Here is a 27,742-nt window from a genome sequence, read left to right on the forward strand (position 1 = left end):
GGGAGTTTTCTATCAGCTGAACTCGTCTCGTCCCTTATCTTCATAAAAAAACTCAGAGCCCATTTACTTTGTAAATTGAATGAGATCATGAGATCTGATAATCACTTCCTGGATGAAGCACAAACAAGTCACGGAAATCTTATTAAAATTAAATAGTTATCATTATATCAATCATTAAATTGGGACCAACAAAAATCGAACTATTGAACTATATTATGTAGCAACATCCAATAAGAGACAATTTACGAGTGAAAGATTGTGTTGTCCATATTTCATAACTTCGTAAGTAGTTATTATCTGCATTGCGGTGAAATTGTAGGAATTTTACACAAAGTAATACATTACAATATAAAGTTACTTTGTATTTGCACTGTCGTATCAAACCCACGTAGGTTCATCAAATATAAACTTTACGTGACAGTATTACAAAAGAAAACTAACAAGTATATAAAACAAAACCATATAATCTAGCATAGTCTGACTTTGTGTACTTAACGAGATTCAACATCAGAATATTAAGTGCCTTAAGGTCGTATCTCACTAGATCCACCCCGCACTGTCTCGCCGCGTGCGGTTATTATTCTTTGCATTTTTTTGTATGGATGTGCACACGCAACATCAACTGCTTAGCGTCACCGGAACGCCTATCTAGTCTAATTGCCTCGTTTCCTACTAACACGGATCGTCTATTTATACGACGCTCGGGCGTGTATTTGGCAACACCGATTCGTCGATTTCTATTTCTTAAACATCGATCATAGTATATCCTCTTTTGATAAATTTCAGTTCACAAACCAAGACAATACAATTAGAGAGTGAATTTGGTCATATAAAACAGCCCATATGTATGAAGTAAAATATAGTTTTTCCTATAAGACATCTGTATTTTCTTAGGACGAGGTGAACGTACATGAATAGACAATCATTTTGCATGAGTACAAATGGTAAAAACGATGTCTGCTGCGTGATGCGAGGATTCAGATGTCATTGACAGACTCATTCAAACTATACATACTATATATATAATACCGAGAGTTTAGGCGCCTCTTCGCAGTGACAATTGGTCCGTTTTAAATCTCTGATTCATTATGTTTGACAATGCGGCATCCACGTTGCTGGTGCGATGCCGGATGGGTCTAATGAACTATGACCTTTATTAGTAGTAACGTAGGATAACAATATAAAAACAAATGATATAACACAAACTTTCAAATTGGCTTTAAATTAATTTGTACGGTAAGTATACTGAACAACTATAATTTTAACTACGACGCAATACATAGGTGGGACCAAGAAATTTTTGTGTTTTTCAATTACACATTTAGTATCTACTTAGAAATGGTTATCTTTTATTTTATTTTTAAAAATTTGTATATTTTATTACTAGCTAACCAATGGAATAGGATCTCTTAAATGCTGCAAACCGCTTTCGCCTGCAGAATCTTCTTCTAAACCGTTTCCGCCTCTGGTAAGTTTTTAATTTATCATTGCTGTACAAATTATCTAAAACTTGCGCCCATTTCTCGTCAACATCTTCAATAGGTTGATCGTTGAGTAATATTATAGGCTTTACGATGGTATTTTGATTTCGTTTCTTATCCCATTTATTAAATGGATCTATCCATGCCTTTGTGCTCTCATCAGGGGTTGATGGCTTGGAGCTTTCTTTACTAGATATTAAACATATCTCGATGTTGTTATGAGAAGTGTCTGAACTAGAAATGTTGTCAATTGTTTCCATGGCTGCAGCGTTTAATGCGGCTTCAGCATCCAGCAACTGTAATTATAAATAATTAAATCAGTATGACAATACTTTATTATTTTCACCTTGAAGTTCTATCTTCACTATTTGCACTAGTTCTTGTTTCTGATCGATCTATATCAAAATAGCATTCAAAATTAATATTTAGGTTGAATCATGGAGTAGGTACGGAACTAATTAACAAAAAATTTATTTTAGTTGTTATTATTAATGAGAACATATCATTTATAAAAATTTATGACTTTCAGAATGGATGATAAACATAGTTCACCAGTGGGAGGCTCCTTTGCCGGCTAGATTTTTGGGTACCACAACGGCGCCTATTTCTGCCGTGAAGCAGTAATGTTTTTTTTATAAAAATAAGGGTTGAGACGAGCTGGACGTTCAGTTAATTGTAGTTGCCGCTCAGAAATTTTGCGCTTTTCAAGAATCCTGAGTGGAACTGCATTTTAATGGGAAGGTCGTATCAATTGAACAACAATCAGCTGAACGTCCTGCTCGCCTCGTCCTGTGTTTTCAATAAAAAAATAGTAATAAAAGAAAAGTTCCAAAAGTGTACCAAAGACGAATAAAAAGAAGTATTGTCAATCATTTTAAATAAATTAATAAAAATATCATATTTCAGAGAAATAACAGGCGTTTCAGCCAGTAAACTTCACATTTTGGAGTAGGGAAGCCAAATGGTTCAAATTGATCACTGAGTTTTATCCTCGAAGTGGAAAAAGGAGAAAACGACGGCAACGAAAAATTTGAAGTGATGACTTTTAGCAGAACCTACCTATGCACGAAATGGTTTCATGGCTTTCAATTACCTTCATTATTTATTTCAATAATTAAAAATGAAAATAAATTTTAATACGACGAACGAGCTTTTGAATGGTTATTCAAGAGCAAACCAATAAACAATTAAACTCAATCGACCAAACACAGTGTATATACAGATACCAATGAATTCAGTTTATGGTACAATTCAGAATAAACAGATAGTCGGCAATAAAGCGACGATATATTACGGATGTGAAGAACAGCTTCCTATTCTCAAGCTCAACCTATCGTTAAATTCTACGAAATAATCCCAATGGTATTGCTTTCTGTGTTGCCAATGTCCAAAGTTCAATTTAACGTTTAGGAGTAATTAAAATACACAGTGCGTTTAAATTGTACAAAGACGAGAATTGTAGTATCTTTTGTGATTCAGAAATAAGGCTGAAACACACTTTTAATTATGTTTAGCTTTACCAACGATTATTTTTCTCTGTGCTTCCCACAGAGCATAAAAAGAATAGGGAAATCCTAGACCAAAGGGTGTCGTAAGAGGCGACTTAGGGCATTTACCAGAGGGAGGCTCCTTTGCACAGGATGCCGGCTAGATTATGGGTACCACAGCGGCGCCTTTAAGCTCTCTTCAAACTGAGGCAACTATCGCGCTGGACGCGGGACGGAAGTCGCTTGCGCCGATTGTGTCAGCTAACTTGTATGGACGTGTTCAAATTGATGCGAGTAGTCGCTCAAGTTGAAGCGAAACAAGAGCGGGATGCCTAGCGGGATTGTTTGATCTCACATGATGTTTCTCGACTGAAGAACCAAAAATGAGTCGCGTCAGTTTGAGAGCCTTAGTGAGCGAGCGAATTGCGATCGCGATCCGCTTCCCGCGCGTTATTCGCCTCAGTTTGAACAGAGCTTAACTGTCGTGAAGCACTAATGTACAAGCATTATTGTGTTTCGGTCTGAAGGGCTCCGTAGCGAGTGATTACTGGGAAAACAAGACTTATTATATTATGTATCAAGGTGACGAGCGCAATTCTAGTGCTGCTCAGAATCATTGGCTTTTTCAAGAATCCTGAAATGCAGTAAGCATTGTATTGAGCAGGGCGTATCTATTACCATTAGCTGAACTTGCTGCCCTTCCCGTCGCTTAGTGTCGTAAAAAATGTCAAAGAAGTGTGGGCTGTTTTTTTCACGTGTTTCATGGGCAGTGGGGATGCAATCGCTCATAGACATCCCCAGTTAATGAGAAGAAGTGGCACGAAGTTCGGGACAGGACTCCAAAGACTAGTTAAAGACCTACATTTGTTGTTTGTTGTACGGTAGCGCCGCATTGATATTTATTTAAATCATCTCCAAAATAATAGAGCACAGAATACAATCAACGGTATTAAAATAAAATTTATTTACACACTAACATTTACAAATCCATGCAATAATAATAAGATAATATAAGAATATAATCTGCAATAGATGCACACAAACCAAATATATATATATATATTATATATATATCGATATACGAATTATATAAACGAGTAGAAAATACAGACAAAGGAGTTTATCAAGTAGCAAAAGGCTTATTACAAGGCATTTCCTTTATACAAAACTTCTATCAATATTCCAAGAATTTATAATTGTTTTCCTGAGCGTTATCATTCTTGGAATATGAGAAATTCTTTCAACAAAAGATTCCATTCGAAATCATTTATATTTAATAAAATAACTGCATTCTACGCTTTAGTAAATGTTGTTGTTTTTTAGAGTTCCGTAGCCAAATGGCAAAAAACGGAACTCTTATAGTTTCGTCATGTCTGTCTGTCCGTCCGTCCGTACGTCACAGCCACTTTTTTCCTAAACTATAAGAACTATACTGTTGAAACTTGGTAAGTAGATGTATTCTGTGAACCGCATTAATATATTCACACAAAAATAGAAAAAAAAAAACAATAAATTTAGGGGGTCCCCATACTTAGAACTGAAATTCAAAATTTTTGTAATCAAGCCCATACGTGTGTGGTTTCTATGGATAGTACTTCAAAAATACTCAATAAAACTTTCTCAATTACACATTTTATTAAAAACGAAACTCTTACTCAATAAAAGTTAAATAATAAAATGACCTTGAAATTTCTAATAATTTTTTTCCAAACAGTTTGCGCGAGAGACACATCCAAAGAGGTAAAACGTGTCCCCCCCCCCATATACATTACCCTGCAAACTTCCACCGAAAATAGGTTTAAACGAGATCTAGTATGTAGTTTTTTTAATACATCATAAATCGTTATAACGAAATACAAGAACTTGTATATTATGTTACTTTTATTGAAGTAGGCGTTACTTTGCGGAAATCCATAATTATACAAATGATTTGAGTTTTCTTCAGTGTTAATTCCGCCAATATTTGTCTTTGAACAATTCGACACGTGTTTCGCCTCTACACGAGGCATCCTCAGGACGTGTTGTCTCGCCAAAATCTGGCACGAGAGTCTCGTGCATAAACACGTGTCGAATTGTTTAAAGACAAATATTGGCGGAATTAACACTAAAGAAAACTCAAATCATTTGTATAATTATGTTACTTGCTGCTACGGAACCCTTCATGGTCAAGTCCGACTCACACTTGGCCGCTTTTTTTAAGTGAACATTCAGCGGGTGATCGTAAAGCTCATTACGTGAGAGGATATAATGCATTCATGACATTCAGTTCATGTTACATCCACACGTGTCTGATTGAAGATTCTTCATATACTAATGAACAATACAGTGATTTTGTTATAACGTTCCCTTTTAAAGTATTACTCTATGCAGCTATAATAAGCAATTCAACAGTACTGAACTTTTTAATAACAGTAAAGGCTGGTTTAAAAGGAGTGCTAGTAAAAATCTAAAGGAAGGTTAAATTTAGAGTAATTCACAAACACACACACACTCTCACCAAACCACACACGCACAAATATCATGTCTTATTATAAATATTGTAAATCCGTTATTAGATGTAAGTCCTACAAAATAGTATTATTATAACCTAATTTAAGTTCTGTGGATTTTGTGATGTTTTAAATAAATAATAAATAAAGTAGGATATATATAAGTAAAGAGTACATGTGTCAAAAGAATATCGTTTTATTTTATGAGTTTATTATTTATTTTCGACGTTAGAAATAAATCACATAGTTGCTAACACCTGATAAAAATCGGTTAGTGTATATGAGTATGTTAGACATCAAAATGACGGACTTTCATGAAAAATGTCCGACTCTAACCATTCGTCACCCTCCGTATTCGCCAGACCTTGCTCCAAGGGACTAGCATTTTTTTCGTGATTTGGACAACTTTCTACGTGATAAAAAGTTTTCTTCACTCCTGTGAAGTACTACCTCCTGGTAGTACATAATGCTTTCACACTGTTTGTCGAATTTAGATCACCACAGTCCTGTCGCAAAGGCATAAATAACCTTCCTATTAGATGACAGCAATGTAATAATAATGGTAATTATTTTGATAAAAAAAAAGAATTTTTTAATTTTTAATTAAATTGGAAAAATAATGTTTGATTATTCAGTAGAACATGGAAATTCCAAACTTTAACCCCTAATATTATGTCTAACTTAATCATTTTCTGATTCCAACCAAAACATTTAAGGCAGGCCCGACTTCTTTTCACAATTCTTAATCTCAGGCGGATAAGATTTATTAAAGAAGGCATGTTATAAATATAACGTGTGTATCTGATCTGAGTATGCCATTGTAGCATCCAAACGACTTTAATGCTGTATTTTCTTTTTGAAAAAAAGATTTGTAGTTATTATCATCCCGCGAGGTGCCAATCAGACATATTATGTCTGCTTGCCCCTCAACGGTAGCAGATATTTTTTCGTTAAATATACACAAAGTAAGACAAGCTACACGATATATCACAAGAAAGGTAATTTAACAGACTATAAAAGTAAAAATATTTAATTTTAAAACTTTATCTGTGTAAAATACGACAAGCCGTGAAAATAAGGTCAGCCGTTAAAATTATCTGTAGCAGTCGATTTAAAAATTCTTTTTTGTATTATCTATGGTGTTTTAGTAACTATTCTATTACTAATTAGTAACTTTGAAGTATGTTTTAGTTATAAAAAATTACTACATTGTAATAATCGAAATGTAATCTGTTGGTATCCCTAAAAAAAATCATAAAAAGTGCATGACTTTAAACGAAATTTGTTTAAATTACGCAGTATCTATTGTTTATGTAATCTAACAAAGCGCTAGCTTGTTTAATAACAAAAGCATTGACGTTCGTTTTTTAGCCGAAACACTTCAAAAGCAATAAATTTGATTGTAACACGAGCCCGTTGAAATTGGCGTCGGTAACGGCGGCGACTTAAGACGGGCATGGGCGCCGCGCGCTTTGTGGCAGCTTAGCCACTGACGGACAATATACTAATTTTAACTTCTTTATACAGGCTGGTTTTTTGAGTAGGGTGGTGATGGCCAACTACGTGACTTACAGGAAAGTCATGAAAGGAGTCATACCCTCAATTTATAAGAAACTATTAACTGGATATTTAGTTTTTTTTTTATTTCTTGAACAACATTTCTTGCAAAGATTGATCCTTATCAGCAATAGAGAATGTAATTTTTTTGAAAAATCATTCGGGTCGATTTCCGTCAAAACTTCAAGAAATTAAAAAAACTAAATATGCAGTTATTAGTTTCTTATACATCGAGGGCATGACTCCTTTAATGACTATCCTCTAAGTATCGTAGTTTTCGAGTTGGCCATCACCGCCCTTCTCAAAGAACCACCCTATATAAACATATGTATGTATGTGTACAAAGAGGTATTGAAGTTTATATCTCTAAGACTACAATTCGGATACTTTACGAGAACAGCGGAATTCCGTGACACGATGCAACCGTCACTCGGTAATTTAATTAGTACGCTGGCGACAGAACTCCTGCCAATTTCAAAGTTCCGTGGCACCATGAAAGTGTGTATATCTCGAATATTTTCCGATTGGTGCTGGTTTTTATATTAAACATAAATTTCTTTGCCTAGACCTTAAATTCAAATTATATTCAAATTAAAGAGAGCTGTTCCTGCTATAAATCAGCTTGGTTCTAGACAGTCTCTCAAAGAAAATTATAATGAAATAAATATTATGACTGTTCATTGTCAGTACATTTATGAAAATTTAATATACGTTCACAAAAACCGTCACCTTTTTGCTCTTAATTGTGATTTTAGATATAAGGGATTGTTTGTAACTTATTTTAGTAGGCTTTATATAAGTTAGTTAGGTAGGCATACACTTTTATAATAAAGTCCGAGCCACTGTTCAGGCATTATTAAATAAATGTAAATTAAAAGATGTCTTTGTCGTAAATCCTACTAATCCACAGCTGAATATCTAAGTGATCAGACAGCCTGGGGCTAGATTATGATTATTTTATAGCAATAGCAATGACAGTACAATATTTTATATTACATTTAAAAGAGCGCAAAAAAAGAATGCTAGGAAAGTAAAGAGTTTCTTGCGCCGCTTTTTCTGAGAGCGCCATTTGTAACCGAAGCGGTAGACTACACTAGTATAATATATTAGAAATGACATCAAAAAGGATTCTAAAGGAATCAATTTTGAGAAAATAAATGCCTTTTATGCCTTTACAAGATTGAAGTGAAAAATCCAATCTCCCTCAGCCGACTAAAGCGTTCGAGTGTTGTGGCTTCATCTACAAATAAATGGCGCTCTAAGAGAGCTCTATTTTATGTTTTTCGACACGGTTTCATTTACGCATTACAATGCAGTGCCGGTGCTCAGCATTCTTGGAAAACCCCACAAGTTCTGAGCGGCACTACAACTGCTCTCGTCACCTTGAGACATAAGATGTTTAGTCTCATTTGCTCAAATTTTACTAGCTACGGTGCCCTTCAGACCGTAACACAATAATGCTTACACATTACTGCTTCACGGCACAAAAAGGCGCCGTTGTGGAACCTATAACCTAGCCGGCATCCTGTGTACAGGAGCCTCTCACTGGTGCACTTACTAAGAATATAATAAATTAGCTGATTCCCGCGATTTCGTACGCATTTACCTGTGTATGCAATTATTTATATTATCATCGTTAAGGCGGTGTTCGTAAGAAACATTTTCGTTCGACTATTTTTTCTCCGACTTACCTACTTTGCAAACCCGACTACTAATGAATTTTCATTTTTGGGGTTAATACATAAAAAAAGGCATAAAAGGCATTGATTTTCTCAAAATTGATTCCTTTAGAATTCTTGTAGATGTCATTTCTAATATACTAGATACTAATACCGCTTCGGAATCAAATGGCGCTCTGAGAGAGAAAAAGCGGCGCAAGAAACTCTCTGAGAATTCTTTTTTGCTCTCTTTTTAATGAAAAATATAATATTGTAGTGTCATTGCTATTGCTATAAAATAGCCTATATATAATACAGAAAAAAAAAGTATCTCTCTATTGTTAACAGAATTTTCAAAATATCTTCAGTAGATCCAGAGATTACCCCGACAACACAAACTTTGCCTCTTTTAATAATAGTATCAAATTAAAAAACAATTTTACTGAGCCTCAGTTATTTCGTAAACAGATATACCTTATATGTAAAGTAGAGCTTTAATAGTAATGTCGTTAACATCGGGCTCGGCTCAATCCAATTAATCGACGGTTAGGTGGCATCGAATTTTAGGTTATTACGGTATCGAGTATCAAGTAGCACGTGCTCTAAGCTCGTTGGATTGTTTACCTAACCGACATCGGCTACCAACCTGCAGCATAGTCAATTAATTTGCTTAACAGGCCCGTGTCCAGAATGGATAAATGGGTAGGTACGCTAGTATACTTTGTGTTTTCATTAACATATTGTCGCAACGCTTCGACGTATATGACGAGAGTTGTCAAGCGTCATATCGTGCAGCAACGTACATGACGAGAGTTGTCAAACTTCAAGACATTGATAATTTCAACAGCTCCGTCAGCAATACTCGTAGCTTTAGCGTAAAAGTAGCGTGTTTACTCTAGACGCTGTAGACCCGGGTTCGATACACCTACCAGTGTATGGAATTTTTTTGGTTTTGTAAAGTTAATGGAAATTTCTAGTAAGTTCAGGATCAAATTGAACAGAAAACAGGGATGGAAAATGTGTAAGCAGGGTAAAATAGTTAAAAGAATTTTCTAGTATAATTTAAATATAAACATGAAATGGGAGAATCATTTTGAAAATAGAACAGATCCTGCGGTATATAAGCCGTACTAAGCGTGGCCTACGGCAGTTCTAGTTCTGACTCGAAAGTGTAAAGAAGAAGAAGAAGAAAAGAAGAAGTAGTGAAAAGTGGAAGTGTTCCAAGAAGAAGAAGATAGAAGAGAGTGTTCGGTGCGGTGGTGACGCGTTGGAGGTACCGCCGCCCACAAGAGGAATAGCGGCAGACCGAGCGAAGCGAAGTGCAAGTTCAGAAAAAGTGAACGCAAATAAAGACTCGTTCCCATAAGCTGAGTATTATTTCCAATCCCGGACCCACTCTCGTGTCAATATATATATATATATATATTTCACAAATTAAAAAGCCTGTGAACAAAATGCAATGACTTGATATAAGTGCACTCATATTAACCTGTAAGAGTGATATAAATACATGCGTACATAAATACAGTACACACATCACCTTTCTTCCTTTAATCACCCTTCACACATACAGACATCCTTACACATTCACCATTCTTTACACAGTTACACACAGTTACACATAGCAGTCATAACGTAAATATAAAACACATGATCGAATTTGAATACAATCTAGTACCTAGTTTTTATAAGTTTGTTAAATTCAAGTACACGCACCTAAATTATCGCTGATAGATGACGAGATGTACTATCCTTTCGTGATACAGTATTTACTAGCACGAAACGATAGGGTTAATCAGTTTAATGACAGCTACTAAGTTACCTATAATAATGAAAGTTAACTTTGAATAATTATTAGTTATATTGTGTTTAATTAATTGTATAGATTAAGAAGCTGTAAAGTGGTTGTTTTCCTATTTTAATAAGGATTATTATTATTAATAAATACAAATTTCAGTTTCAAGAAAACTGCTGATTTTGACATGTCTACAGTAGACCACTACATCAACGCTTCGCGTACAAAAAGATGCGAGAGACAAGAACATCTCTAACGGAGATACAGCAAGATGGAAAAGGGAATCTTTTTTTGCTGTGACCATAGATTAAGAATATACTACCGCATAGACAAAAAAGTCCTCATAATCTTTTTATCCATAGTAAAATTGATAATTTGTAAAAGTGTACTTACTACACAATTACGTAGATGCACTAGTTCTCATGTGCCAAAGTTTTTGTATTCACTAAAGGCGTTAGAAGGTCTCACTACCGTTGAAATGGGTGGTATTTGAAATTGAAAATTTTAATAGAGTTAACGCGATCCAAGTGAATTGGATCCAAAATTGCAAAGTCCATCATCATAAAATAACTGCCAGTATAATTATTATTGTGAAGTTTGTCAACAATACGATGTAACGAGTGAAATCTATGTACAGTCGTATGTTAGTACTTAGCGTTATTTAACAAATATTGTATTTAAAATATTCCTAAAATGTTTAAGTTTTAATTATTGATCAAAAAGAGTGTTTCTTTTTTTCATTATTTATTTTCAATTTTTCTCATTAAATCTCAAATGTTTTCGAAGTGGCAGTTAAAATAACAATCTTAGATTAAGGCGATGAGTAAGCAGAAAACACGCAAACATGGTGTTTTTAGACAAGCTTTGTGGTGAACGTATAGCATTTGGAACTATGAACACTACTTAATCCTGTTAAACATATCCTTAAGTCTTATTTGTAGGTTGCTAATGCTTGCTGTTGGTTATAGTTAACACTGCCGAGCCTTTTTGAACCACCACATTTCTTTAAAGTTAAACAAGTTTTTTGGCATGGCGGGACGCATTTTTTTGGTACTTCTCTCAGAAAAGTTATTCTTATAGGTTGTACTTTTTTATGTAGGTTAATTTATTCAGATTAGTAGTAATAACGAGGATTGTATGCATATAAACTGTTTTCCACGCAAGAATTTTGAAAATATTGGCTTTGTTACATAGATGGCGGGCCGGCAGCCGTGAACTCATATCGCTCAAGGTCGCTGGCATTTAGTGTCGCCTTAAGGATTGGTCTCCGTTGCGCTCCAACTAAATACCGCACTACCTAAGAACAATAGCTTTTTTATTACGGCAACTATTAGATGCTTGTATACGTGGCAACTTGACACTCAATGGCATCTATCAAATTTTGTAACAAACGCTTCGTGTTATTTTTCATTGAAATTAATAAAATACAAAATATTTACTGATGATAGACCAGTGTCATTCTTATTTCTTGCAGTATTATTTTTACGAATTTAAGTGCGCAACCCGGGAACAATTTTAGTTTCAATTATTAGCAAAGTTTAACAGTACATGTGGCACGTCAAGACCACATGTAATGTTCGAGAATGGCTCGAGGAAGCCCACTTAGGCGTCGTATTAGATGCTGCACTTTGACTAGACTACGCCTGCGGTATCTAGTTGGAGCGCAGCGGAGACCAATCCTTAATCTAAGGTTAAAAATAGATCTTTTAAATGTCAAACAATGCAAGTGCCGTTTTTTTACCTACAGGAAAAGGTAACTGTTATTTTGATTCTCTGGCCTAATGAGAATTGAAAATATTGATGTACCTTTTACCAGTGGGAGGCTCCTTTGCACAGGATGCCGGCTAGTTTATTGGTACCACAACGGCGCCTATTTCTGCCGTGAAGCAGTAATGTGTAAACATTACTGTGTTTCGGTCTGAAGGGCGTCGTAGCTAGTGATATTACAGGGCTATTGAGACTTATCATCTTATGTCTCAAGGTGGCGAGCGCAATTGTAGTGCCGCTCAGAATTTTAGGGTTTTTCAAGAATCCTTAGCGGCACTGCATTGTTATGGGCAAGGCACATCAATTACCATCAGCTGAACGTCCTGCTCTTCTCGTCCCTTATTTTCATAACAAAAAAGTAACTGCTTCCAAGCATTATTACCTTACCATCAAAAGTTGACTACAAATATGTCAGATTGTAAGATTATGTAAGCGAATTCGCAGACAAGACTCGCACTTGACTTTGTGAACTTAACCTTGCGTTCTTCCCGAGTATTATAAACAAAAGGGAAGGAAAACATAAACACACTTCACTCAGCTTATATCTTTGTTTATCTTGACTTTGAATTATGGATTATGTGGATGGTAAACAATGAGGTTATTACTTCCTAATTTTAGTTAAAGAAACAAAATTTGTCATTTTTGGAGTGAAAACTTCTTTAAACGCGTTGGGTACTTTTTGGTAGGGGAAAATCGTATGGGTTCGCGTCACTAACATCCTCATGACTGGTGCACGTGATAAATAAATGATTAAATTAAGATTCAGATATTTTTATTCATAAAATAGGATATAAAATCACTAATTGAAAGTCAAAAACTACCACCCATTCCAAAAAGTATGCCAGGTCTGAACCTGAGAAGAACGTTGCAAGAATAGTTTTTTTTTTATGGAATAGGAGGACAAACGAGCGTACGGATCACCTGTTGTTAAGTGATCAACGCCGCACACAATCTCTTGCAACACCAGAGGAATCACAGGAGAGTTGCCGGCCTTATGGGTTAATGTTTCGAATAGTTTCTTAATATTTAATAAAGCGGTAATAAATAATAAAGGTAAATATTTAGTAAAGCGGTCTATTTTATTTCATAAAAAAAGTATGGTTACAATCTAGTATCGTACAATAAAACTTATTATTAAATAGCCTGAGGGCGTTCGCTCCATTCCCAAGCTGTGGAATTATTAAGAAAGTCATTTATAGTTATACTAAAACACAACCGTTTATAAATAATTCTTTTGAATTTCGTAATACATTTGTTTTGAAGATTTTTTGGGATCTTGTTGTAAAAGCATATACATCGCCCCACAAAAGACTGTACTCGACTTAGCCAAGTAGTAGGCATTATAAGTTTATGTCTGTTCCTGGTGTTAACATTATGGTTATGACACTATGTCAGTTAATTGCCTTAATCTTTTTAGCCGCATATACTGCAGAACTAAATCTATTAGCCAATCATTTAATATGGGGGCCCCATTTTTGGAATCCAGAGTAATGCCAAGAAATATAGCAGTTTTCACCGGTTTTATCACCTCTCCGTTTAACAAAACAGTCGCATTCACATTTTTGACATTTGCTACGGTAAATTTTATATATTTTGTTTTCTTGCTATTTAACATTAGGTTATTAGCGCTAAACCAGTATACGATGTCAGAATATCATTTATATATATATAACATCTTTTCACTTTAAATATCAGTGAAGTGTCATCTGCAAACAATACTAACTTATGACTTTTTTCAATAAGGCTAATAAAATGAATGTAAAGATATAAAGTTACGCACTTTTTGGATGGGTAAAATCTCGTGTGTTGTGTGTTCACGTTACCGAAATGCTTAAAGCAGTATATCTTTAGCTAAACAGAAAAATTTGTGTATATCTGATAAGTGAAAATTGAATGGATTTAGTGAAAAGTTCAATGCTTATATATCTACTGTGCATTGTTGATATAGTGTTTTTTGTTTGATTAATATACTTATTTTTGAAAATAATTTTAAAAATAAATTAAAATTAATAATTTAATTGTTTGTAAACATTATGCAATTTCAAATTTTAATACAAAAAGTTCTAAGTTTTCACGAAATGAATACTCACCAGGTTTTGCCAGGACTACTGTTTTAAAATTACTATATCAGATTCAGAATTCTATACATTATCGATCGCGTCAAAAAAGCATAAGATTTTTCCAGAGTAGAATATTTATACATCCTATCAAACATAGTATGTATGTACATATCCGGTTAAGGAAAGCACGAAAAAATGTTGATAAAGATTTGCGGGAAAAACAAGGTTTTTTATTCCGATGACGTCATCCATACACCTAATAATCATTATTTAGCAGAAGCACAGAACAAGAGCAGTACATTTTTACTCAGATATCTCCGTTGTAAACAGACTGTCAAAGAAGATGGTATCGATAACGGTAAGGTACCTAGATGTTTACGTTGTGCTAATCTGGCAGACGGTAATGACTAACCATTCTGTTTACATTTCAAACCAGATAGAGTCATCATTTTGTATATTGACAGTTAATAGATCTAATCTATTCCGGCTTTATAAAAATAGAACTTCTGCACTATTGTAGTAATAAATATGATGAAATAGACAAATTGTCGAAATACCTAGAACTGGCACACGAGGTTACAGACATGTGGTGATGTTGATTCAACAATAATTGTTCCAATAGTCGTTTCCGTAAATGGTCTAATAGCAAAGAGCCTCCACCATCATCTCAAAAGGCTCTTGCTTATTAACTGGATTAAGGGTAAGTTACAGAAAGCAGCTGTTTTGGGAACGGCACGCATCGTGCGGAAGTTCCTCAGTCTGTCGCCCTAACCACCGGCGGAATTCTCGTGAACCAACGCCGGCGGGACTAATAATAATATTGTAAAGGAGAATGGGACTTTTGGTCCTGATGGTTTCTGATGTAAAATGAAGTAATCGAATGAATATTTAATCGATTAAAATAACATTAAGATCCAGTTGTTTCATTTCAATAATATTAGTAAAGTGCATAGTTTATGTTCGAATTATTATTATGAATAAAATATATTATTTTCTCAGGAAAAAAACAGCACTGAGCAATTATTTTATTATCAATAAATCGATTTACATAAAAAATCGATACTAGTGAAATCCTTGTTCCTCAACGCTAACTTCACTTTGACAATGACAGTCTGACAGATCATTTCGTTTCTTCGTCATTGTCACTTCGTTTCTTATTGTATTCGTTGAGTTACCGACTTGTTAACTACCTACCGAATAATTGAATTCCAAGGAAAGTAATTGTCTCTAGTAGTCTGTTTTATCTGAGCAAATAAAACTATATTTTAATTTAGGTATACTATATTATATTATCTAATTACTAATTGTCTTATATTATAATGCAAAAAAATATCGTTACAGTAGTAGATAGGTAGGTATTTTTTATCTACCCATCTAATATAAGTATGTGATAAATCCTTAGCAGCTTGGCATTTAATAAACCTAGAATAGATGAGCTGTCAACATATAGTTTAAGACATGATTTTTATATCTTCGATTACTCAGCTCCTAGATTGACAAATGTTGCTAAATTTTCAATTATTTAAATGTTATCTTTTAAATGGTGCTACTTTCATCTTGTTATCACTTGGGCCCAGGAATGTATGGAAGCGTTTCAATCTCCTTTATAATATATAAGCACTATTTCACACATCTGGTAGATCATTGAGCCACAAACTACAGCTAGAATTTTTTTTTTAGAATTTTTTTTCTAGAATCATATTAGTACAATTCAGATTTTTACTATGTATCTAAAAATGGTGGTAATTGAATATAAAATGAAATGAAATAGCACATTACTAACAAAGCTTGGTCTTACAGATAAAACATCTGTGATAATTTATTCCAATAAACAAATATATTCTTTATATAAGGTGAAGTTTAAGAAAATCTAGCATTTTCTATCAACTGAGGACAGAGATCCTCTTTCGAAAAATTTTTACAGAAATTTTTTAAAGGTCATATAAGGCTTTTAGAAAGGTCCCTTACCTTTTAAAAACCAATGACGGACGACGAAATGAAGCGGAATATCGAAGGCTTCAGACAGGACTAAGGACATGAGGACGCTTACATTTAAATTAAAAATGAGTAAGCTCTTCAAATTGTTAGGAACGATTTTGCTAAAGTTGCAGGAAAAAATATGATTAAAAAAATTATGTAAAAGATTTAAAATTGGTGTCTTTAAAATATTTTGTTAAAAACAAGAATTTTATTGCAATCAACAAAACTGCCTGTTTTAGGCTATTATTAAAATTTCTACTATAAATATTATACTACTTTTTATGAATCTAAAAATACTTTACTAACATTAAAGCTGTTTTAGTAGGCCATAAAAAAACAAATTCAATGAATCTTTTAAATACAGTTTCGGTGAATTTCTAGTGAAAAAATTTCAATAATGTGAAATTTTCTTCGAAATGGTCTGCACTCAATAAGTTATGTAGTTTCTTGGACGTATTAGAAACCGTTTAATTTCAAGAACTTTTTCTGAAGATATATATGCGTTTTTCTTCTTTCGCGTCTATCTTCTGAACTTTAAAAAAAATTTGAAACCAATTATAATATATGACCAATCTCCATTTTGTCCACATTTGCCAAAATTTTAGAATCCTTAATTTATCCTTTTCTACAAAATCACTTCAAATTGTTCTAACATGAAGTTCAACATGGCTTTGTACTTTCAAGATCAACAACAACCAATCTCGTAGATTTTTGTGAAACTATAACCGAATTACTGGATGCACAGAAACAGGTCGACCTTGTATATACTGACTTCAGTAAGGCTTTTGATCGAGTGTGTCTTGATCGCCAAATTATCAGCTATACAGTATATCCAACATATTTTTGGAATGGTTTAGATCATATTTGTCTAGTCGCTACTTTTTTGTGGTGGTGAATGGCTTCAATTCCTCTCCTCAATTTATTACATCTGGTGTACCGCTGGGATTTAGGGCCCCTACTTTTAAATTTTTTTATTAACGATATCGTCAATTCCATTAAATCATCAAAACCTTATCTCTATGCCGATGACTTGAAAATATTAAAAGAAATTAATTCAATTGAAGACTGTACCAGACTTCAATCAGATCTCGAGAGCATTACTTTATGGTGCCATTATAATGGTATGGTATTAAACTCAGATAAGTGCCACTTTATTACTTCTTCACGGAAAAGCAGTAACGTAGCGTACAATTATAGCATTAATGGGACTTCTATTCATAAGTTAAATCAAGTTAAAGATCTAGGCATTGTTTTTGATGCTAAGTTAACTTTCGTTCCCCATATAGAGTATGTTATCTTCATATCCATATAGAGTGTCTCGGGCATCTAAAATGTTAGGATTTTTAATTAGAAACATAAAAGTATTTCGTGACAACTTTTTAAAAAATTCACTTTACAACTCATTGGTACGGAGCATATTGGAATATGGATCGGTAGTTTGGAGACCTCACTATGCGACACACATGTTAAGAATAGAGCGAATTCAAAAAAGATTTATTTGGCATTTAATTCATTCGAACGGACTTTCAAGAAAAAGTCTGTCTACCTATGCTAATAGACTCGTATTTTTCAAAATGACTTCCTTAGAAGACAGGCGAACTCTAATCGATCTTATCTTTGTATTAAAACTTTTAAATGACAAGATTGACTGTCCTCAGCTTCTGAATAAAATTATTTTCGTGTCCCTAGTAGATATCCCCGGAAGCAAATTACTCCGCTAGTTCCACCGGTTGGAAGATGTATGTTTGGAGCGAACTCTCCTATTCCTCTACTACTCCAGGCTGTGCAAGATGGTAAACATATTATATAGCGATTACATCGATATTAATTTCACGACTTCTGTCCATACAGTTCGTAAATTATTTGTATGTCAGTTTAGTGAATAAAATGTAGTCATAATAATTATGTTTCTTAGTTTCATAATATATATATAATAATCTTAAATAATAATAATTTAAAACCAAATCATTTAACCATTATTACTTGTTATATAAATTTTTTCCTCTTAAACTCATATTTACTTTGTGAAAATTATTAAAGCATGTGGTAGATACCTGTAATTGTTTGTTACATTAAGCACATTATATTTAGTCTGTATTATAAATATATAACGCATCAATGTAAACAAATGTTGGTATTTCTAAATAAATAAATAATATCGAACGTTCATTTTTTACTAAATTTAATTTAAAACTACCACAAGTAATGAAGAAAATTTGAAACACTTAATCTATGGGCTATGTTGAATATATATTTACCCGTTTTTTGTCCCTTGAAGCTGTGTATAAGACCCATCCGACATAAATGAACATGATAAGAGCCGGAACTACTAAACTTGCTATCACAGGAATTCGTCGAACCCAAGCTTGGTAGATGGCCAGCAACAGAAGACAAATTCCAACAAGGATTGCTATGTATCTGCCAGTACGACGCCTTTCCTCCTGAAAAGTGAAAAAAAATAATTTAATATATTACCTTAATGAGGTTACTGCAGGCCCTGATAGATGAGTCGTATTTCTACACACAAATCAGCTAGCTGTAAATTGCCTTTCAGGCATTAGGGATTAAAAGCCGCCATGTTGCCAAAAAAAATTTTATCCACAGTTCCATTTTGAAGAAACTTTCTTGCACTAACAACCATAAAAGGATTTATTTCTACGAAATGCAACTATTTACTTAGTATACTGGGCTATTTACGCACTTAGCCTCTTGATGCGGCCATTCATCTTGTCCGTTCGTCTTCTTACTCCAACCAGCCCATACTAGTTTAGCAGCCTTTTTATATTGCTACAGGCGTCAGGGAGCGATGCTGTAGACCGGATAATTTGTGCCCATTGATGGTCGCACTTCTGCATTCTATATGTAGTTACTTGTCTTGGCGTTTCTTCTGCCTCCTTACATAATCTGCATAAGGGGCTATCTGTAACATCTATGATAAATAGATATTTCTTTAGGGGACAGTGGCCTACAATTTTGCTTATTCTGTCCCTGTGTAGTCTGATCAAAACGAAAATTTGCGGCAAAACATCTTTGATGTCACCGGAACTGCATTCGTTGTTTGCCAGCATACTTTACTCATTCTCCACTCTTTTAGATGGGCTTCTTCCTTGTTTTTGCGTAACCAATTTTGATTCGTGCTTGAGGTATGGGTAACACTGATTCCTTGATGACACATGATTATTGTGTATAATTACTCTTCTGAATTTTGTTCTGACTGATTTTTATCCTATAGTCGATTCGACTTTGCTTTAGCTCAATAAGCGCCTAAACAATTTTTTACTTCAACAAATTTATCATTCTTACATCACAGATGTTACTTGAAATTTTTTGTGTCATTTCGACGGAGGTTGAGCATTCGAATTGAGACTTAATTATATTAATCAAAATGTATATAATAATAATACTATTGTATACTATTGTTTTTGCTATTATGTTGTAGCCCGAACCCGTTGCGTCATGCGGTGACCTTGGCCTCGCTTGTCCCTATAGGCGCAACGCGCGGTGTGCCACCAATGCCACTTTGACGGTTAACCTGTCTAATACATATTATTTTTGGTTATTTTCGAGAACGATTCATGTGGGAATTAATATGCACATGTGGTGCTACAAAATTTTTATCGGGTAATTGACGTATAGAATTGCTATCACTGCAGCAATTCTTGGCTGAGTATTCTGACGTCACCAAACAGAACAGCAGTTAATGGAGTGGAAAAAAATAAGTTTTATTTTAAGTTTATTTTGTGTTACGACTTTAAAGAGTTGTTTTTCAGTAAATAAATTGAAGAATTATTTCTTGAGCGATACAAACAACATTTAAGAATTATTTTTAACGATACTTTGAGTATCCATAATTGAAAATTTAATTTGTACTTTTTTTTGGCTTGTATATCATGTAAAGTTTGAGCAAAGTCTAGGAGCACTTAAAATAGATCTCAGCCAAAGTCTGTCAGTCAATTATTTCATAAACCATCGGTCTACAGCAACTACCACCTCCGAGGAAACAAATGGCGCATTTTGACTTTACAATGACAACTATGACAAAGACTATCTCGACTCCTGTAAACCGCAGTCCCCCCGAAAAGGTGCTCTGAAAAGGTCACTAAACGGGATAGCTGAAATAATATTGTTATGTATATAACAGCCATTGTCAAATACACCACTTGATTGAAAAGAGTTAAGTTTCTTGTATGTTCTTCTCACGAACTCAACCTTTTCCGAACATATGGTAAATTCATTAATTTAAAAGAAATAATTGTAGTTATGGTTCAAAAGCGATTAGTTTAAGCCTATTTGAGTAACGTTTATTTGATTTTGACTTTGACTTTGAATAATATGAAAATACTTTTACGGAAATACTAATCTAAAAACGCAGTTACAATTATAAATATAAATATATATATTGATTTAATTTTTCTTGTCCGAATAGCATATCGGGTTATTCGGGTAGATACTTATTCTCGTAAAAAAAAAAGTGTCTTGGGTAGACGAAGTATGGGTCGGACCCCATAATCTAATGGATTGATAACCTAATAACTTATAATAGATAACCTTGATAACTTAATATTTAAAGGGGAATTACAGGTCGGCCAAGATCGATCGTGTGGAAGTCTTCGGGAGAGGCCTTTGTATAGATACTGCTTCGGTATCCAATTTCTTAAAAACTACTGAAATATCAATGTAATTCTGAATATTATTTACATAATTATAAATTCTAATCGATTTTTTCAAGTAACACGAAAAACATACTATTTAGGATTAAAATCGTTTATAATTAAATTAATGTGGAAAAATATCCGATTCATTGCTCTTAGAAGAGTTCGATCTGGCCGCGTTTACAGAAAATTGAAGCAATTTTACACAAATACGTTAGGGTACAGATATAGGAACATACATATCCTGGCCACAAATGTATAAGTAGTTATAATCAGTCAAAATAACTGTAAAAATTAACGGCAACCATGGCGCCTTACTAAACCCTGAATTTCTTTTTAATGGTGAACACAAATTATCGCCAAAATTAATTCTTTTCCAGAGCAAATAGTTCACTTAATAAATTTTGTATATTTCATAGCGATTTCAACTTGTTGCAAATTCTTTTGTAAATAATAGTGGTATATAGTAATTAGGTAAATGGCATGCATACTACCTAGACTTAATAAAATTATAGGTATTATTCTTAATTTATTATATTTGAACTTTTGTATGGATTGTAATTGTTATTTTGTGATGTAAATTCATCTGTAAGAAATAAAAAAATATTGAATTGAATACGTTTTAAATTTAACTCTATGAACTTGCTTCAAAAGTCTGTGGAAATACAGAAAAATGATAATAACAAAATATGCGTAAGATCCCTGGGTTAAGCAAATGTATAATCATTTGCTTAACCCAGTGAGCTTAACCTATCTAGTTAAACATAGTATGGTTGAATCATTTACGTGTTCTACCGCAATCTTATTATATCATATCATAATACAAGTTTCTAATGGCGATTAACAGGTTCCCAAAGAACTCTATTACAAAGAAACAAAGTGTGGAACTTTGGAACAAGAAAAACAACATTTTGGCTCAGATAAGCCGACCCATGTGACAAGATTGCAGAATAATATGTTATAAATCCATTCAATGGAAAAACATTTATATGTATCTTTGTAGAAAGTTCAAATACCTTAAGAATACTTGGCCATATTGGGTAATTAAAATTCAAAATACAATAAAAATTGCTAAATGCATATTATTCACGGAAAAATCTATTCAATTACAAGTGCTTAGCGTTGCAATAAATGTAAACTTGAGGTAAAACAATGAAAAATAAAAGATAAATAAATTAAACCATCTGTGATTTACAAAAAACTTACACGTTTTTGTCGTCAGTCATGACACCCGAATGAAAGGCAGGTTGGTATGCGCCTGTGTCATTTTGCCGTGTGTCCTCATTTTGTACGTACTTAGTTACATTATTGGATTTTACAGTTTAATTTACTGGTTTTGTTTATTTTATAATGGGAAGAGTACGAGAACGGATAAGAGTCTCGCTTTTGAAATGAGAGCATGATATAAGTCTAAGACACTTCATAAGCGTGTGAAACTTCCTGTAGGGAAATAGTAAGCAGTGAATAAAATTCAGGTGATTAAAAATATTTTTTTTTCCCTACACAATAAGAATAACTTTTTTTTTATATTTTTAATACAAAATTTTTACAGGGAGTGACAATAACATAATTGCAACAATACATGGTAGACGTCATGCTTCATCAGTTCATAAGTTAATGCATTGTTAATCTCGTATTATAGCAGCTTAAACATAAAATACTAATATTCTTAAGTAAATACATTTTAAAGCTATTATTATAGCAGCCAATTAAAAAAGAGTGTAGGCATAAGCCCACAAACATGGCAGAAGCGAAAACTTCCTCAAAACGTAAATAATAGAAGTATGTTTATTGTTTGTATACATAAGTTAATTTACAACATATCTATATATGTATATAAAACACAAACACGGCGTAGGAAATTTTAGTCTCATCATAGATACAGACCCCCAAAGGTCTTGATGAGAAAAACCTATTCAGTTCACACATTTCATAGAGTTACATTGAAGAGTAGTTTTGTTCATTTAAGGTGCCTTTGTTTTGAACTATTTGAAGAATTTTTTCTAAGTTTCAACAACTGCTGCATATGTTTAACCAGGCATGCATACTCAGGCATGAGACACGCTAGAGATGAACTGGTCTGCATAAATTTCTCTGGTAAAATTTTCTCTGACTGATCGCTCTACCGTAGTCAGCTCGACTAGAATTAACTATAACGAAAGTTAGCCGAGCTTGACACCATGCTTCAAGAAATTTTCTCAACAAATTGTTAGGTACTTTTTCTATGAAATATTCTACATTACATAACGTGACATAGCAGGGCCAAACAAATTGATGGTGTAGCAAAATTATTACTTGTAACTAGTTGACCCGACAGACGCTGTTCTATCAATAGAAAAATAATAATATACCTAAGTATTCGGTAATAATGAAGTCTAAAGCCGTCGGGAATTAATGATTTTATAATATGTAGATTGTTAATAACTTTTACATCACCGCTTTATATGTAATTGCAAATTTTTAAAGTATTAAAATATTTCTGTTGAACTATGTAAGATACACAATTCCACCAGAAATAAAATAAAATAAGCCTTTATTGCTGTTATTTTTAACTTAATTAACAAAATATATATAAAGTTTAATACAGGTAACAAAATATCATTAACTTAAACTAACTAGGTGCTATCGTTGACAATCAGTTGTTCTCCTTCGACAAAGGCCTCCTCTAAGGCTTTCCACTTGTCTATCTCTTTTGCTATTCGAAACCATTCTGGGTCCGCTGGTTTCTGAAAATCATCTTCCCATCTCTTTGTCTGTCTTCCTCTGCTTCGGTGTCTTTCTTTAGGGTACTATTCGGTTATAATTTTGGTCTACTTCAATTCCGCCATACATTACTTTATTATATATCAATGGGTTTAAACAGCGTTTCGTTGAAAGCTCCCGGATGCTTTTTTTTTCCGACACCTTCAATTAATATTGTTAATATATACAAAATATATAAACAATACTAATCAAATTATATACCAAAATTCTTTCTCTCTTTCACGCTATCCATTGGTGAAAACAACACAACAGTCGGCGCAGTAGTTCTAGAGTTTATCGTTAACAGACAAACAGATAGACGCGGCGGAGGACTTTGTTTTATAATATGTAGTGATGCATTTCTAAAGTTTTATAATACAACTCGACATCACGATAATGTATTTAATTATTCTATTGTAATTTTTTAAAGCCGTTAAAAAGTGTATTTATATAGTTACCTACTTTCAATAAATTGTTTTGATTTATTTGGATCAGTTGATAGTAAAATAAAGTAAAAAAAAATATGTAAATTTAAAAATAAAATAAAAGTTCTAAATATGTAAACCAACGAAATAGTTACGGAATCTGGCTTATAATACTTGCTTATAATTAATTTTACCAAACAAAAATAGATGACACATCCTAAACTCATTTAATCTTGTAATCCTAAATTAAAAATACAAAAAATTGATTATTATACATTCAACATGTTTCTCTGTTAATTTGTCACAGCTTTTGGAGTAAATCTACAATTTAAAAGCATGTTCGTCAATGCTTTTCATAAATATCGGGAACCATAAGTTACATTTGATGGAAAAATTTTGAAAGCTATAGAAGTTCGCATAAAAACACATTTGAGAAATAATGTTCCTTTAGAGTTTACAGGATCTTTTCAGAATTTTTTACACGCTTTTTATAAGCTTCACCTATATGTATGTTTGCTTGTTACCGACTCACTTTGATTATGACCCACTTTCAACGGCCATAGATTTATCGAGGACTGATGACAATACAAAAAAAAATAAGATTTTTGTTAATTTATATACTTTCGTCTATAAGGCAGGAATTGATTTGAGTTAATCTTAAATTTCAACCATTATCTTTAACCAATTCATCTAATATTAGGAAATTTTCGAATACAAAAGAGAATTATGAATTTAAAAATGCAAATATTAGTTTAAAAAACATAAAAAAACACACTTTTTTAAAGAAAACAATATTTTTTAATTCGGTTCTCTATAAATAGCGTGTATTTTAGTTTTTTTCACTACTATTTATTGGTATTAAATAAAGAATTTTCATTAACATGTAACGGTAATTTTAGAAATATCGTATTCGATTTCAATAGTCTACCTTCATGTTAAATAACGCTTTCCACGCTTGTGTGATGAAGATGGAGGTGCACGGCGATTTTTATATCTTACTAGCTGACTCAGCAAACGTTGTATTGCCATATAAAGTAAAAAGAAAAAAATCAATAATTATAATTTTTGGGGTATAAATAATAGATTCTAGAAAAAGTTTAATATGATTTATCTACATATAGTTGTTTATCAAATATTATGGTTTCGTTCAAATATTTAATTTGTACAAAACTTAAGATTTATCAATCTACATAAAAATAATCTGATAGATAGTTGTAATTAATCTACCAACTATAAGTAGCTAAAATTTGTTCTTTAACTCCTGAGAAAGTTAGAAAGATATAAAGATTCTAATTAGTTATTCATTTTAAACTATTCTTTCAATTTGATTTCTGAATGACTGGGGACACATCAAAGGAAAAACAAAAATGTTGTTTTCATTCAATTCCGAGCATTTTCATATTATTTATTCACCTTTTACACCTTCCCTGTACTTCCACAAATAATTCAAGACCAAAATTAGCCAAATCGGTTCAGCCGTTCTCGAGTTTTGGCGAGACTAACGAACAGTAATTCATTTTTATATATATAGATATATAAAATTCTCGTGTCACAGTGTTAGTTACCGTACTCGTCCGAAACGGCTTTACTGATTTTTACCAAATTTTATATGCATATTCAGTAGGTCTGAGAATCGGCTACTATCTATTTTTCATCCCCCTAAATGTTAAGGGTGGCCCAAATTTTTCTTGGGCGCAATTTTTTGTTTTTTTTTTATGATACATATTGCTAATGTCTCTATCAATCCCTATTTTTGTATCGCGATTTTTATATTATTCTGTTCCATACACAAATCCGCTATAGGGTTGCAAGATGGCAATGGATCAATACTTACAATATTTGTAGTACGATAAATTTGGTAGGTCTGAGAATCGGTTGCATCTACTTTTTACACCCCAAAAATGTTTTATTACTTTATATGGCAATACAAGGTCTGCTGAGTCAGCTAGTGTATTTAAAAATTTAAGGTTGAATAAACACTGGACTGTCGTAAATTCTACTCCACAGCTGAAATTTAAGTGATCGGACAGCCTGTGACTAGATTATGATTCTTTTATTGCAATTACAATGACAGTACAATATTATTGTATATTTTATTAAAAAGAGCGCAAAAAAGAATGATGGGAGAGTTACTTGCGCCGTTTCTTCTCGCTCAGAGCGCCATTTGTTTCCGAAGCGGTGGTAGTGTTTGAACTGACATCAAAAAGAATTCTAAGGAATACAATTTTGAGATTTTTTTTGACTGCTAGACTTAAAAATTTATTCATATTTAAATAAAACACTTTTAAAGGATTAAAACGCGTTTAATTTTAACTATGTTTTTACATTACATTTTTGCGTAAAAATTACATTTTTATTTTAGTTACCCGACGTTACACGCCTTTTTGTATCCTTTAAAAGTGTTTTTTTTAAATGTGTAACACTCGAGTTAATAAAAAAAAAGCAATTTATAGATAGTTCAACTCCTAAGTCACTCCTATACTGCTACAATCTGTAAAGTTTATTTAGAAGCAAGTTTATTCAAAGTAGAAAGATATGAAAAAACAGTAAGTTTGTAAAAACATTAAAAAACAGCGAAAAAATTGTACATGTTAGAAGAGATAATTACTCAAACGACTAGCTAATATACTAAACTGATTTTTAATTCAGAATTTTCTTGTTGCTTTTATAAGATTTTAATTTTAATTATAATTAGAACGTAGGTAAGTAATATCCATCTCAATGAATTCGTCAATTTGTATTTTTGATTAAATAAAATTATTACATCTATGTTAGGAGTGCTAATAATTTTAGTGTGTGTTCATTAAATAAGAAAAATTAATATAGAAAAGTTAAATTAATTACCTTTACAGAAGAAACAGGCGGTTTATGAAGCAAGCTGACAGAGCCTCTTACCTCGTTGTTTAACTTCAACTTCATCGCGCTATTATGAAAATGAAAATCGAATTAACATTGAATACTAAATAATTAAATCTAAGAATAATTCTGATTTAATTTAAATACACGTACACACCTCACATTCATTAATTCACTTTGTATAAACAACGCACAAAAGATTCGCCAGAGAATGAATGCGTTTGCGCGTACTCTGAATTACAGACGTCAGATCACTGCATGAAAATACGAATACATTATGAAGCCGAGTAACTGTCTATGCCGGCCGTTAAAAATCCGTTTAACAATATAGATACTTATAAGTTCGTATATAATTTCGCGAAGCTAACAATACAATTTCAAGAATTAATCATTGAGATCGTAAATATCGAAGCTTGAGACTTACCAGAGCATTTTTATTGAGTATCCAACGCTAACCATACTCGCAAACTATAAACAATTTTTACGTGAAACGTACGGCAAAAACCACAATCGAAAATCGCGAACATAACTGCTTATGCGATGAGTGAGAATTTGCGGTTTCTGCATTTAGCTGGTTTATGGTTTTGGCCTTTGGTTCTAAATTTGTGGGTTCCATTATCTGACTTGTTAAAATATTTATCAGTTATATCACAAGTTATGGTAACGAGGAGTTAAAATTTTGAATTAACAATTGTAATTTTAACTCATTTTACTATGGGGTCATGCTGCTGACATTGATATAGTGTTTGCTCTGCAAAAGAGAGCTGTTCGTGCTATATATCAGCTTGGTTAT

At 33.0% G+C, this 27,742-nt stretch overlaps 1 protein-coding gene across 1 annotated transcript; it reads right to left on the reverse strand.

Moving 5' to 3' along the window:
- Positions 1-341: 341 nt before the first annotated feature.
- Positions 342-27,246, reverse strand: LOC126967589 (uncharacterized). Its single transcript, XM_050812124.1, has 4 exons — positions 27,107-27,246; positions 26,938-27,016; positions 18,533-18,715; positions 342-1,777 (listed from the first exon to the last, which is right to left on the reverse strand). The coding sequence occupies exons 1-4, from the start codon at positions 27,115-27,117 to the stop codon at positions 1,388-1,390; spliced, it is 663 nt and encodes a 220-aa protein (XP_050668081.1). The 5' UTR covers positions 27,118-27,246; the 3' UTR covers positions 342-1,387.
- Between the last annotated feature and the right edge of the window lie 496 nt (positions 27,247-27,742).

This window comes from Leptidea sinapis, chromosome 13 (assembly GCF_905404315.1).
Source record: "Leptidea sinapis chromosome 13, ilLepSina1.1, whole genome shotgun sequence".
Classification (NCBI taxonomy): Eukaryota; Metazoa; Arthropoda; class Insecta; order Lepidoptera; family Pieridae; genus Leptidea; species Leptidea sinapis.

Excerpts from the sequence above, each read along its gene's own strand:
- LOC126967589 (XM_050812124.1), bottom strand. Across the intron at positions 18,716-26,937 it reads CGCCTGTTTCTTCTGTAAAG|GAGGAAAGGCGTCGTACTGG; the intron begins GTAATTAATTTA and ends TTCACTTTTCAG. Across the intron at positions 1,778-18,532 it reads CTTCAAGGGACAAAAAACGG|TTGCTGGATGCTGAAGCCGC; the intron begins GTAAATATATAT and ends TTATAATTACAG.